The sequence below is a fragment of the Pithys albifrons genome, chromosome 19, assembly GCF_047495875.1.
Source record: "Pithys albifrons albifrons isolate INPA30051 chromosome 19, PitAlb_v1, whole genome shotgun sequence".
Classification (NCBI taxonomy): domain Eukaryota; kingdom Metazoa; phylum Chordata; class Aves; order Passeriformes; family Thamnophilidae; genus Pithys; species Pithys albifrons.
The window spans coordinates 6,226,590-6,237,885 of record NC_092476.1 but is presented as its reverse complement, the minus strand read 5'-3'; the positions used below and the strand labels follow the sequence as shown (position 1 = coordinate 6,237,885).

The window sequence follows — 11,296 nt, the reverse complement described above, 5'->3', positions numbered from 1 at the left end:
AATGTCCTGTGCTGGCATCTCCTTCCCTTCCAGGGGAGGAGCCTGGTGGCAGGCAGATGGAGCAAGAGTTCTGCAAGGGAGAACAAACCTGTGAATAGTCTATTTTTTGTCATAGTTTTTGTCATAAATCTTGCCAGTGCCTCTTCCAGCCTTGGACAAGAGTGTCCTCAGGAGACAAGGTACAAGCAGCACACAGGAAGGGATGTGTGGGCCAAAAACTGTGATACTCTGCTGTCTGGCTGCTGCAGCTTTCTCTGAGCCAGCTGCTTTTTTTTTTTCTTTCCCCTTTTGCATTGATTTGTGGAAGTTACATGACAGGAACTGCAGTTAGAGCTGGCTTCCACAGAACAGCTTTAGAAATATGTACCCTCATTTACAGCCCTGGTGTGAGATGTGGGCTCTGTCATTAGTGCAGGGACCCTCAATGCTGTCAGCCCTGTACTCTGAATGAGCCTGCAAGGCCGAGCTCTTGCAGCCAGGCAAGGAGAGTACTCCTCCTTCTCTCCCAAATGTGGGCATTATTTGTATTAGTGTTAATAATTTGTGCTGTGTTTGCTAAATAACCAAGGTGAGCGACCTTCCTGGCCCTGGGTGTTGCATACCAAACCTATCACGTGAGTAGGAGCCTGAAGAGACACCATCAACCATCAGAGAGCCTGGGAAGAGGGGGAATTCTAGGAAAATGCTGCAAGCAGAAGGTGACAGTGCATTTCCAGAGGCTTCTTAATGGCAGAGGGGTTCTGGGCTGAGGGCAATCAGTGCCTTGCTGGATCCCATTTCCCATGGCAATGTTGTGGGCCCCAGCAAAGAAACCCCATGTTAGTACAGCTTTGAAAACAGCTCATAGGGTGTTTTCTGCATGGAGGGGTTCACTTTGCTAACAAAAAATCACTGCCTGAAGAAGGGCAAGCTGTGTGCCTTGCCATCTGACACAGTGAAGTAGGAGCACTGGGAATGGAGGAAGAGGAAAGCCTGGATCTTGGGCTGCCATGAAAAATGCTTCCCAGCACCTGAGCTGGGATGTTTTCTGGGCTGATCTGGAGATGGTTTGGATGCTGGATGTGCTCTTCTCCCAGGCTGCATCTGGAAGAGAGACTAGATGCTTATTCAGCCTGCACAGCCAGAGCTTGTTGGGAACATCAGGTTGCTCAGATCTGCAAAGCCCTTGGAGGAACGTGGCCTCCCCCTGGGACCCAAGGCAGGACCTTCAGGCAAGATAGATCTCAGCTCTGCTCTGTGTGGCAGGAGCATCAGCAGGAAGGCATGATCCCCCTGCCGAATGTCTCAGCACCCCCGAGATGCCTTCCATCATGGAAAATGTCAGTGATATTAAAAAGATTATATATATCCATAATACTTGAAGGGTTGTCAGTGATTAAAATGGAAGGCAGAGGCCGGGAGAGAGAGGGGGTGGCATTGAAATGATCGAGAGACATGACTTATTTTGTCATGTCATCTGATGCCTCCCTCTCTCCCCCCAGCCAGGCTCTGGGAGCTGTTCAGAGCAGGGGAAGAATCTGCTCCAAATTTAGATCCTAGCAAAAAAAAGAATAATAATTTAAAGAACTCAAATTGCGAGCATGGCCTTGGGTAGCAGTGAGGGAGCTGTGTGGTGGGGAGGGTCGGCATCCCTCGCAGCCGCTTCCGCGCCCGTGGACGTGGATTCTGTCTAAAAATAATGGGAGAGGGGGGGAGGAGGGAGGAAAAAAAAAAAAGCAGGCGAGCAGGCAGCAGCGAGCAGCGCCTGGCTGCCTGCCAGCGAGGGGCAGTGACTGAGCATTTACAGCATCCCCGCCTCCCGCATGCGGCGGGGCAGGGGCTCGGCGCCGCATCCCCCGCGGCCGGTACCGCACCGCACCGCGCTGCGCCGCACCGCACCGGGGGGGGCCGGGAGGGGGGCTGAGCGCCTCTGCTGGTGCCCGGGCGGCACCGAAGGGGTTAAGCCGGGACCTGCCGCCGGGACCTGCCCAGCCAGCCCAGCAACTCGGCGGCGCGCAGCAGGAGCGGGCGGCTGCGGCCGCCTCCAGCCCGCGCTCACCGGCGGCGGCACCGCGCAGGTAAGGGGGCCGTGCGCCCCTGGCAGCCGGGATGCAGGGGGAGGAGGAGGAGGAAGAGGAGGAAGGTTCTGGACGGTGGAGCGTCGCGGGCTGCGGGGGTTGCCGGGCCCCGGCGGGCAGCTCGATGCCGTGACGCCTCCCGAGCCGGGCTCAGGGCTCCGCGGTGGATGCGGGAGCGGGATCCGGACGGGTGCGGGAACCGGCGGCGCGGCCGAGGGCTCTGCGGGAGCTGTTCCCTGCCGCTCCCCCCCCCTCACCCATGGCGGACGCTGCTCCTCCCAGCCCTGCACCTGATCAGGGATGGAGCTGTAATCCCCCTCAGGGCCCCCCTTCTCTTGTCGGACCCCGCTGCAGCCCCCGCAGCCCTCCCTGTCCCCCTCCTCGCCGTTCCTCCTCGCCCCCCGCGCCTCCCCGCGTCGCCCCCGCAGTCCCCCGCGCCGGGCCGCGGACGATGGGGACCTGGCCCCGCAGCCGTGTGTCCTTCTCCCACCTGGCCGCCTTTTGCTCAAGGTCACTGCAGTAATTCCATATGAGCTGCCGGGTGCTGCTGCCTTATCTCCCGCACAGCTTCTGTTTCACTCCCTTTATATTCCGGTGTGGGGTACGGGGGATATTGTGTTAGATAAACCCACAGCTCTTAACCCTGTAGGCAGCTCCAGCCCTGATTACGTTGCTCTCATCTCTGCCCCAGCTCATACTTCCCATCTCTTCCCATTCAGACTTCCCAGGCCATCTCATAGTGGGCAAAGGCCAGCTGGGATCAGGTCTCTGGCCTGGATGAACAGTGCCAGGAGCCCATCACGCTGGACCTGGGGCTTTTCCTGCCAGGTAACCTGTAGGAGGCAGGAGGAATCATCTTGCCTCCTCCTCCTTGGAGTGCTGGTGTTTGCTGATTCCTTCCAAGCTGGTGGCACCTTTGAAAAACGTGTCTTTATCTCCACCTGGGTGTTGGTGGAAAGCAGAGCATGCAGCCAAGTCCTGGAGGACTTTAATGCTTTGCTCCCCTTGTCCCGAAGGTGTTTCCGTGCCAGGCAGGCAGTGGCACAGCCATCTGCACCCTGGGCTCTCCCGGCAGGATCCAAAGGCCGCGCTGATGGGTTATATTGCGAAAGGGAATCAATGCAGGGAACCATCTCGAGAGAAACTTTGTCCGCCCGTGAGTGTGGCGGTGCCAGGCTCCTCTCTGACTCACGGGAGACGTTGCTGGTGGAGCCGTGAGGCTCCTGGCTGCTGGCCCACAGGAGCAGGAGATGCTGGACTGGTCGCACAGGTTGCATGGGAGTGTGGTGGGTGCCGTTTGTGGCTCGTGGGTACATGAGCATGGCCTCAGCCCAGCTCTGGCAGGAGGGAGCACTGTCCGGAGCCAGGCAGGGCTGGACATGGCGCGACAGCTGAGGTCCAGGGAGGCCCCAGCACCTGAGGTGGGTGGTGGGGTGGACACCCATAATCACTGTCTGCAGACACTGCTGTGTGGGGGAGATATTCCTCTGCATGCAGGCATTATCTTGGGTGGGGGAAGAATTGCCAGTGAGTTTTGTCGCAGCCGCAGTGGGGGCTCTGGGAGCAGCCTGGCTCCCAGGCCCTGCGTTGCGGCCCTGCCGAGGGAAAGGCAGCTCCAGGCAGCCTCTGCTTCTGCCTTGGCTTGGCCCCCAAACAAAATGATGGTAAACAGTGTCTTCCTGTGGTGCAGGGAGAAGGTGAGGATTTAGGGCCATCATGGAGCAGGGGACAGGGTTGCGATGGGCTCAGGTGGCGACGGGTTCAGAATGCCCCACATCACTGCATCCGTGTCAGTGCAGTGCATCCCAAGGACAGGCATTGCCCGCAGGGAGTTATCAGGGCAGCTCCCAGCCATGCCAGCCACTGCAGCCCCAGCAGCCCCTCTGGCTGTGTCTGGGCACAGAGGAGGCTCAGACAGCTCGGGGGTTTGGGCAGAGGGGCATTGCATTATCCATCCTGTTTGCTGCTCTGGCACTGGCTGTTAGCACCCTGAATTCGCCAGCCTCTTGCAGGAGCAAAATTATCAAATCTGCTGGGAAAACCCAGCTGATCAGCTGCCAGCTGAGTGAGTCGCGACAGGCTCTGACTCACAGCAGGGTTTTGTGTTCGCACGATGCATTTTCGGCGGCACTGAAAGCCTTGGGGTGATGACTGGGACAAGCAGGGCTGTGTGCAGCTGCAGGTAGTGCATCTGGGGGCACAGGGAAGCCCCTGGCTGGTGCAAGGGCTGTGAGGGTCTGAAACCAGCTTTGCTGGGATGGTGGGGCTGAGGCAGCTGGGATCTGGAGGAGGGAACTGCCATTTTCAGATGGTTACTTTTAGAAGGAGAAGTGCTGGGTAAATTCTCCAAATGCTGCTGAATCCAGTCAAACCTTCTGCTGGCTCTGCAGTGCTGGGTGTCACTTGCTGTGAGATGTTTTTCCCTGTGAGCATTGTGTGTATCTTTAGGTCAGCGGGCAGTGGCAGCCCCACAGGGTGATGTCCCCATGATGAGTGCATCCACACTGAGAAGTGTTCCCGGTGCTAGTTGAGGGCTCTGGGGATGGATCTCCGTGGCTGAGGCAATGCTGAGGTCTCTGTGTCACTGTTTCCCACTGCAGGTGCTGGTGAGGCTGTGGCCGTGATCACTCATTCCTTCTGCACCGTTCCTGCCTGCCACGGGCAGGTTTCAGGCACAACACAGCCATGACAACCTCAGCGCTGCGCCGGCAGGTGAAGAACATCGTGCACAACTACTCAGAGGCAGAGATCAAGGTGCGGGAGGCCACCTCCAATGATCCCTGGGGACCCCCCAGCTCCCTGATGTCAGAGATCGCCGACCTCACCTTCAACACGGTTGCCTTTGCCGAGGTCATGGGCATGATCTGGCGGCGGCTGAATGACAGCGGCAAGAACTGGCGTCACGTCTACAAAGCCCTCACCCTCCTGGACTACCTCATCAAAACTGGCTCTGAGAAGGTGACCCACCAGTGCCGGGAGAACCTCTACACCATCCAGACGCTGAAGGACTTCCAGTATGTGGACCGCGATGGCAAGGACCAAGGCATCAACATACGGGAGAAGGTGAAGCAGGTGATGGCGCTGCTGAAGGATGAAGAGCGGCTGAAGCAGGAGCGGGCGCATGCACTGCAGACCAAGGAGCGCATGGCCCTGGAGGGCATGGGCAGCGGAAGCCACCAGGTCGCCTACGGCCGCCGGGCATCACCCTACGGCGAGGACTACGGCCGGGCACGGGGCTCCCCCTCCTCCTTCAACTGTGAGTGTTGCTGGTGGCTCGCTCATGCTCTCTTAGTGGAGGCAGGAGTTGTGTTTGGTTTGTGCCTGCTTGGTGCCCATCGCTCTCCTCCACCTTTCAGGGTGGTGGTGGTGGTGGTGAAGCCCATCTCCATGCTGCACCATGGAGCAGAGATTTGGCTCTGTGGTGAACCCCAGCAGCAGTGGCAGCTGGTGATGCCTCCAGTTGTAAACCCATGGCTTCTTTGTGGTCAGGAGCTCTAATGCAGTGCTACGTCCCCTGGGGAAGCTGGGTATTGGGATGGGGGCCTGGAGGAGGCTGATGTGCTCCCCAAAATACCCCAGTCCTGATGTCACTCCCCCTTCCTCTTTTATCTCCCAGCATCATCTTCATCCCCACGTTTTGCCTCTGACCTGGAGCAAGCACGGCCCCAGACAACGGGCGAGGAGGAGCTGCAGCTGCAGCTGGCGCTGGCCATGAGTCGGGAGGAGGCAGAGAAGGTAGGATAGTCCTGCCTGTCCTGGGGCATAAGGCATCTCCCTGCACCTTGCCTATGTATGGGTGCAGTGTGTCAGTTCCCTGGGAGGAAGAAGGATTATGGGGGCTGTCCAAGGCTGCTACAAGCACCTGCAACTGCACCAGACTGCTCGTGTGGTGCCTGACATTCAAAATCACCAGCGGCCAGGTGGAGGCATGGGCTGCTCCTGCTTCCTGTCCTCATACCAGAGAGGACAGCGCCAGGATGGGACTTGTTCAGCCTCCCAGACCCCAGGGTGAGCTTGGGGAGTCTTCTGGATTTGCCACAAATGCCCTCCACCTGGCTGCCCTCTTTTGCCAAGGAATTTTAGTCTAAGCTCACCCATTTCTCTTGCCTTCCCATGGATGTTTTAGGAGGCAAAGTCTTGCCCAGTGGTTTCTGTGGTGGATGTGGGGCCAGCAGCAACCCTGTGGCTGTGCACGGGGCTGGGAGCTTGGTCCCACTGTCTGGTCCTTTCACACTGGGATAGATGGAGCATTGAGAAGCAAGCCCAGGAGGAGCCAAGCAGGGCTGCAGGCAGCAAGTGAGCTGCTGTCCCCAGCATGAAATCACCCCAGACTGTCCCCTCTCCTATCTGCTGCCCACAGCCCCTCTTCGACCAGGGTCAAATTATTTGCACATTGGCTGGGATTGCCACTGCCTGACATGGCCCACATGGAGCCTGTGGGTACTGCTGGCACACAAAGTCAGAAGGACATAGGGACATCCCCTGGAGCTGGCACCCAGCACTAGAAGCTCAGTGCTGCCAGGCAGGGGACATGCTCCAGAGACAGTGCTTGCTGCTGCCTGTCTTCCCTGCCCAATGGAGGCTCTTTTGGAGATGGAGCAGGGCGTATATTCCTATCTTTGTCCTGAAATTGGAATATTTATAGCTTCCTCATGCTGCTGCGATGAGCACTGTAGGAACACACTCTGGAAAACGTTGCCTGTTGGAGTCCATCTGGGCTGTGCACATGTGTGCATGTGTGTGCATGCATGTACACACGTGCATACCCCCACCAGGGTCCCCATTCTTAACCCCAGTGTGTCCCACGCTGCCAGAAAAGTGTCACAGGGTGGTGATCAGGGCCACCACGGACAGCCTCTCCCCAAAGTCTGCCTCAGGTCTGTGTGCAGGTCTGGACAGGATCCTCAAACTGAAACTGGTCAATGTCACAAATTCCTCTCCCTGACAGGCTGCTGGGGCAAGGGGTTGCCTAATTCCCTCTCCTACACAGACTTCGTCAGGGTCCCTGAAAACCTCCCAGGGGAGATTCTGGCTGCCTAATTTAGGGTCATCCCAGCCTCAGTGCAGAGGGAGGTAATGGGGTCAGGGAAAGAGTTGGGCAGGGGCCACAGGGAGCCAGAGCAGGATCTGGTTAGAGAGCATAGGGACACTGGGCTGGGGGTCCACAGGCAAGGCTGGCTGGCTGGACACAGATGTTGTGCAGGTGGACACGGGGCCGCAGGAGAGGCGGTGGCAAGGACAGGGACCTCTGAGCAGTCCTGCGAGTTGAGGGCAAGCTGAAATGTCATGCAATTTCCTCTATTGGCAGAAGCCACTTCCAATTTCCAGTACAGATGAAGAAAGGCAATTGCAGCTCGCGCTCGCGCTGAGCAAAGAGGAGCATGAGAAGGTACCTGTGTCCTGCAGTCCTGGCGCTCCACTCTCCTTGCACTTGGGCTTCTCTCTGGGGCGCTGGACCCCAAAACACCACTTTGCTCCGGTGTCTGCTTTGCTTTCCCTGCTCTGGGCTGTCTGCTGAGTGCTCTTCTGGTGGGCTCAGCCCTGGACAAGTTGTCTGCTCAGATGCTGGGACTTTTCGGGGATGTGGTGGCAGCTCCTGTGCTGAGTCTGTCTTCTGGAGAAGGTGCTGGCTGCAGGGTTGCTGAGCTCAAAGACCCCATCCCTTTTCCCCACAGGAGGTGAGGACTTGGCAAGGGGAGAACTCCCTGCAGCAGAGAGCCGTGGAGGAGACTGCCCAGGGCAGAGAGGAAGAGCAGGAAGAAGATAAGATGAAGAAAAGCCAGGTACAGCATTGGAGTCTGGATGATGGATGACCACACAGCCAGCTATTGGCTCCAGGGTGATCCCACAGGTCTGCCTTTGGCTTCTCTCACCTCTTTATTCCCTTTCTGTTTGCAGTCCTCTATCCTGGAGTTGGCAGATATATTTGGGCCGGCACCAGCACCCTCCAGCCACACATCTGCTGACCCATGGGATATACCAGGTGAGGGCAACTCGCAGACTGCCAGAATTTGGGACAGTGACAGAAACCTCTCCCTTGCCTCTGTCCTTCCCCAATCCCCAGAACCTCAACACTAAGGGCCTCTGGCTTCTCCTCTGTTATATGCACATAGGGCACATCCCTGCCACTCAGCATCCCTCTGTGCCATGCGCTGTTCCCCTCTCCCACAGCTTCCCTTCTTCTTCCAGATATGAAACCCAAAGTGGAATCGGTGGCCTCTGCCTGGGCCGGTGCAGCAGACCCCTGGGTACCGGTCCCAGACACCAGTGGGGAGCCCCTCTCCCAGGCAAGCACCTCAGCCCAGCAAACCTCTGCCGGCCCCTGGGATTTTACCCCCAACACCACTGCAGCCTCCGACCCTTGGGGGAAGGCGCCTGTGTCTTCTGGCTTCCCTCCTGCAGACCCCTGGGGGACAGCATCACCCCCAGCCCCTCAGGGCTCCAGTTCTACGCCAGCTCCTGACCCTTGGGCTGCTGTGCCCGAGCAACCTCCGAACGCTGGTAAGAGGCTTGATGGACCTTCTGGCTTTGCTGGGGATTGTGGACAGCCCTGAGCGTCGCTATCCTCCTGCAAGTGGGCATCTCGGCGTTCTGCCCCCATCCTCCTGCAGCCAGCTCCCCAAACACCCCCTGCCCGCTCTCCTGCCCTGCAGCAGGACCTCTTCTCACCCCTCAGCATCCTGAAGACTTCAAGGAACTTTTAGGCTTTATCTCTGCACAGTATAGGCTGTTTTAATTAACACAGCAGTTAATGGAGCCCTCCCGTGGGAGCGGATGGCAGCCACCACACCACTCCAGCAGCAGGTTGATGGTGTGTCCTGTTGGTGATACCTGTTTGCTCACCCCAAACCACTGTACACCATGCCAGGACCAGACAGGACGGTTGCTGGTCGCAGGTGCCACGTTGCAGAGGGGGAAGCAGTTGTAGGAGCAGCCTGTGTTTCGGAGCTCAGTGCCACTCTCAGTCCCTCCTTGGTGCTTCCTCCAGTCCTGTGCAACTCCTGTGTGTCCTGCCCCCAGCTTTGGTCCCTGGTGAGGGGCACAGAACCCGCTCTGGGGACCAGTGCTGGTTGCTAAAGCATTCCTGCAGACCTGTCCCCTCTGCCTTTTGGTGCTGGAAATGGGACCTGCCTGCTGTGGGGGGATGGCTGTCAGCAGTGGGGGTGCCTTGGTCTGCAATAACCCCATGGTCTGGCTTATCTGAGCCTTCCCCAGTGCACATTCCTGACCCCCAACCCCACGCCTCTCCACTGCACCCCCTCTTCTCTGTCTCCTTGCAGGCAGCCACCCCTGTCTCTCTCCTGCCCATACATCTCCTGCCTCCCACTTCCCTGCTTGCTCCCCTCCTTGAGTGTCCCCTCTTCCCCCCCAGCTCCAGGGGGGAACGCTTTCGACCCGTTTGCAAAGCCACCTGAGCCACCGGAGCAGGAGCCCTCGCAGCCACCCTCCTCGGCCAAGTCCAGCAGCCCCGTGGGTAAGAGCTGGGAGTGGGCAGGTGGGGACAGTGACCTGTCCCTGCCCGTGGCAGGGAGGCAGCTCCAGGGCTGGCTGGGCAGCGTGGCCAAAGCTTGTTCCCATCTGCAAACTTGGGCTTGGGCTCCCGCATAGGCGAGAGAGCAGCTCTGGTCCCTGCGTGTACCCGTGTCCCCAGCCCTGCCAGCTCCCACGGTGTCTCAGGGGACACGTGGGCAGGCCATGCTGCAGGCTCAGCCCACCACACTGAGCTGTGACCTGGGGTGAGATGTGCCATCAGCCACCCCGTGCGGTGACACGGGGGATGCCATCATGCTCAGTGTCTCCCAGCTGGCTCACGTGGCCCCTCTCCCCTCCCTCCATCCCAGAGCCGGACCCCTTTGGCGACCTGTTCCCCAGCACCAGGCAGGATGGGGCAAAGAGCTTCGACCTCACCAACCTGGCTGACTCCCTGCCCGAATCTGGCAAGGAGCGGAAGGACTGTAAAACCCCCGAGGCTTTCCTCGGCCCCGCCGCCTCCTCCCTGGTCAACCTGGACTCCCTGGTCGCACCTACACCGGCTTCCAAGACCCGCAACCCCTTTCTCTCCGGTAGGTACCGAGGGCTGCCAGCCAGGGTTTTCCCTGGTCTGGGCAGGGGTTGTTTTGGGAAGGAAGAGGAGGAGGAGAAGACCTGACTGCCCCTGATGTCATCTTACCCCTGCCAGGTCTGAGCACACCATCCCCAACCAACCCCTTCAGCCTCTCTGAGCAGCCCAAGCCGACGCTGAACCAGATGCGGACCAGCTCGCCGGTGCCCGGGCTGCCCGCCGGCCACCCCGCCAACTCCATGACCTACAGCGCGTCCCTGCCGATGCCCCTCAGCAGCGTCCCCGCCGCCACCGCCGCCCTCCCCGCCTCCGCCAGTGCCTTCCCGCAGGCTGGCACCTTTCCTGAACTCCCCGGCACTTTGCCGCAGCCTTTACTGCCGCTGAGCGGCCCCCCGGCCCCGCCGTCCGCGCCCGGGGGGCTCAACCCCTTCCTCTGAACCCTTTGGACATGTGGACTCTCGCTCCTTCCCTGGCTGTTACAGTCCCCCCCAACCTTCCTCCCGCCGAGACTTGTGGGGGGGGGCAGCGGTTCGCTAAAGCTGCACGGGAGGGTGCCCCCCAGCCCAGCCCCGTCCCCGTGCCCGCCGCGGGGGGCAGCCAGCATGAGCCCCCGTGCTTGATGGGCGACAGGGGACCCACTTCCCCTGCGAGGGCCAGTGCGGGGGGCTGCGGTGGGGCTGGCTGGGGGGCAGCCAGCATGAGCCCCGGTGCTTGACGGACAGGAAGGGACCCCCTTTCCCGGCGAGGGGGCCACGGCGGAGCCCCCGCCAAGGGCTGTGGTGCGGGGGCTCCGCTGCAGTGGGGTCGGGCGGCTGCGCGGGGGTCCGGCTGCTGGATGGACCCGCGGCGCGGGGGGCTTTGCGGGGAGCTGCGGGCAGCGCGGGGCCGGGGGGAGGCAGCTGGGGGTCCTCCCACCCCGCGTGGTTCGCGCTCCCTTGGCTGCTCCCCCCGGTCCCCGCCGCCGCCCCTCCCCTCCCGTTGCTGGGCGTCGCTCCGGGGCCGGGGAGCGCCGGGGCTTGGGCGCGGCGGCAGCGAGTGCCCGTGCGACAATAAACTGCGCTGAGCGACACGGCGTGCGGCTGCGGCTCTGGGGACGGGACCGGGACACCGGGATCGGGAACCGGGATCGGGAACCGGGAAGGGGAGCGGGGGCGGCTCTGGGGGCGGGGCTTGAAAG

General features: G+C 60.3%; 1 protein-coding gene across 6 annotated transcripts; it reads left to right on the top strand.

Annotated features, from left to right (window-relative positions):
* Positions 1–1,771: 1,771 nt before the first annotated feature.
* EPN3 (epsin 3) lies at positions 1,772–11,190 on the top strand. 6 transcript variants are annotated; one of them, XM_071573766.1, is made up of 11 exons: positions 1,772–2,057; positions 2,777–2,885; positions 4,658–5,313; positions 5,674–5,792; positions 7,366–7,446; positions 7,733–7,840; positions 7,956–8,040; positions 8,247–8,558; positions 9,430–9,531; positions 9,899–10,120; positions 10,237–11,190. In XM_071573766.1, exons 3-11 carry the CDS (start codon positions 4,743–4,745, stop codon positions 10,554–10,556), a joined length of 1,920 nt encoding a protein of 639 aa, XP_071429867.1. In that variant the 5' UTR covers positions 1,772–2,057; positions 2,777–2,885; positions 4,658–4,742; the 3' UTR covers positions 10,557–11,190. The 6 variants fall into 6 exon arrangements, with proteins under 6 accessions (XP_071429867.1, XP_071429866.1, XP_071429870.1 ...); XM_071573767.1 differs by lacking the exon at positions 1,772–2,057 and adding an exon at positions 2,091–2,247; XM_071573765.1 differs by lacking the exon at positions 2,777–2,885.
* The last annotated feature ends 106 nt before the right edge of the window (positions 11,191–11,296 follow it).